This window comes from Phytophthora parasitica, assembly GCF_000247585.1.
Source record: "Phytophthora parasitica INRA-310 unplaced genomic scaffold supercont2.46, whole genome shotgun sequence".
NCBI classification, from domain to species: Eukaryota; Oomycota; class Peronosporomycetes; order Peronosporales; family Peronosporaceae; genus Phytophthora; species Phytophthora nicotianae.
The window spans coordinates 411,073-412,717 of record NW_008649032.1 but is presented as its reverse complement, the minus strand read 5'-3'; the positions used below and the strand labels follow the sequence as shown (position 1 = coordinate 412,717).

Sequence of the window (1,645 nt, the reverse complement as noted above, 5' to 3'; positions counted from 1 at the left end):
TGGCAAGAAGAATTGGAGCATATCGCCGACATATTTCAAGTATGAGTGCGAATCGAGTGAAGCTCACTAACGAAATTCTCCACGGGATTCGAGTAATCAAACTCTACGGATGGGAAGACATTGCAAACGAAATGATTCGCGATGTCAGAGTGAAGGAGATTGCGTTGTTACGGAAATTCAACAATCTGCGCCTTACAAGTTCGGCGATGATGTTCCTAGCGCCCACTCTACTCAATCTGGTTTGTTTCTCGGCGACAATACTACTCGGCAACACATTAGACGTGTCATCAGCATTCTTTGTTATGGCGCTTACGACTGCATGTCAAAACGCGTTCAGTGTGTTTGCCGATGCGACAGTTGCATTAGCTGAAGCCATAACATCCACTAAGCGACTAACAGAATTTCTATCTGCGGATGAAGTTGTCGACACTAATAAAGAATCGAACACCCCAAAACAACTGCCACTGGTCTCTATAGAAAATGGAGATTTCCAATGGGAGGAGGACGCTGTCATCCCAACACTTTCCAACATCAACCTCATCCTCGATCCTCAGACACTAACGGTTGTAGTTGGAGCCGTGGGGAGTGGTAAGTCCAGCCTCGTCAACGCTATCCTTGGAGAAATAAAACAAGTTCGCGGCGAACGTGTAGTACATGGTAACGTGGTATATGCGAGTCAGCAAGCTTGGATCCAGAATGACACAGTGCGCAACAACGTCCTTTTTGGTGAGGACTACGACGCGATTCACTATCGAAAGGTTATTGAGTCGTGCCAGCTTCTACCAGATTTTGAAATGTTGGACCATGGAGACCAAACAGAAATTGGTGAACGTGGTATCAATCTAAGCGGTGGTCAGAGAGCACGAATTGCTCTAGCTCGAGCGTTGTATCGCTCTCGACACTTTGACTTCGTGGTGTTGGACGACCCTCTCAGCGCACTCGACGTCCACGTGGCGAATAGTGTGTTTCTAGATGGAATCGATGGCATTGGGCTGGGGAAAACACGCTTGTTAGTGTTGAACTCACACTACCACTTGCTGCGCTATGCACATCGAGTGTTGGTCATGGTGGATGGACAAATTGCGGGAGATGGCAAATTGGAAGAATTGGAGCACCAGTTTCCGTTCCTAAATACAGCATCAACGCGAGTTAGTGACGTGTCGGACGACGGAACTAACGATGCAAATATCTTTGAATTGATCTCGAAAGGGCATAAACCAGCTAAATGTGAAAACGTGACGCCAGGAAAGCTGATCACTCAAGAAGACCGACGAGTAGGCTCTGTTCACATTCAAAGCTATATCGACTATCTGTCCTCTTCGGAATGGGATGGGCGTGTACTTTGCGGAATAATTATTGTTCTGTTCAGTATCGCTCAGATTGCACTATTTTCCTGCGACTGGTTTTTGAGTCGGTGGTCACGAGGGTCGGTGTCTTTAAGTCAAATGAACTCATTGGCGGTGTACGCGGGGATAGTTACTATCGCCGTATTACTTGTTACTGCTCGGTGTTTCTTCCTCATCCAAACTTGCATGACATGTTCGATTAAAATTCACTTCAAGTATCTTCGCAAAGTACTGGTCGCTCCGATTCCAACATTTTTCGATGTGACCCCCATTGGACGAATCTTAAATCGGTTCTCGCG

At 46.6% G+C, this 1,645-nt stretch overlaps 1 protein-coding gene across 1 annotated transcript; it reads left to right on the top strand.

Moving 5' to 3' along the window:
- Positions 1-41: 41 nt before the first annotated feature.
- Positions 42-1,549, top strand: PPTG_15308 (hypothetical protein; the record flags this gene model as incomplete). The annotated part of the gene is made up of 2 exons (XM_008912359.1): positions 42-1,337; positions 1,370-1,549. 2 exons carry the CDS (start codon positions 42-44, stop codon positions 1,547-1,549), a joined length of 1,476 nt encoding a protein of 491 aa, XP_008910607.1.
- Positions 1,550-1,645: the final 96 nt, after the last annotated feature.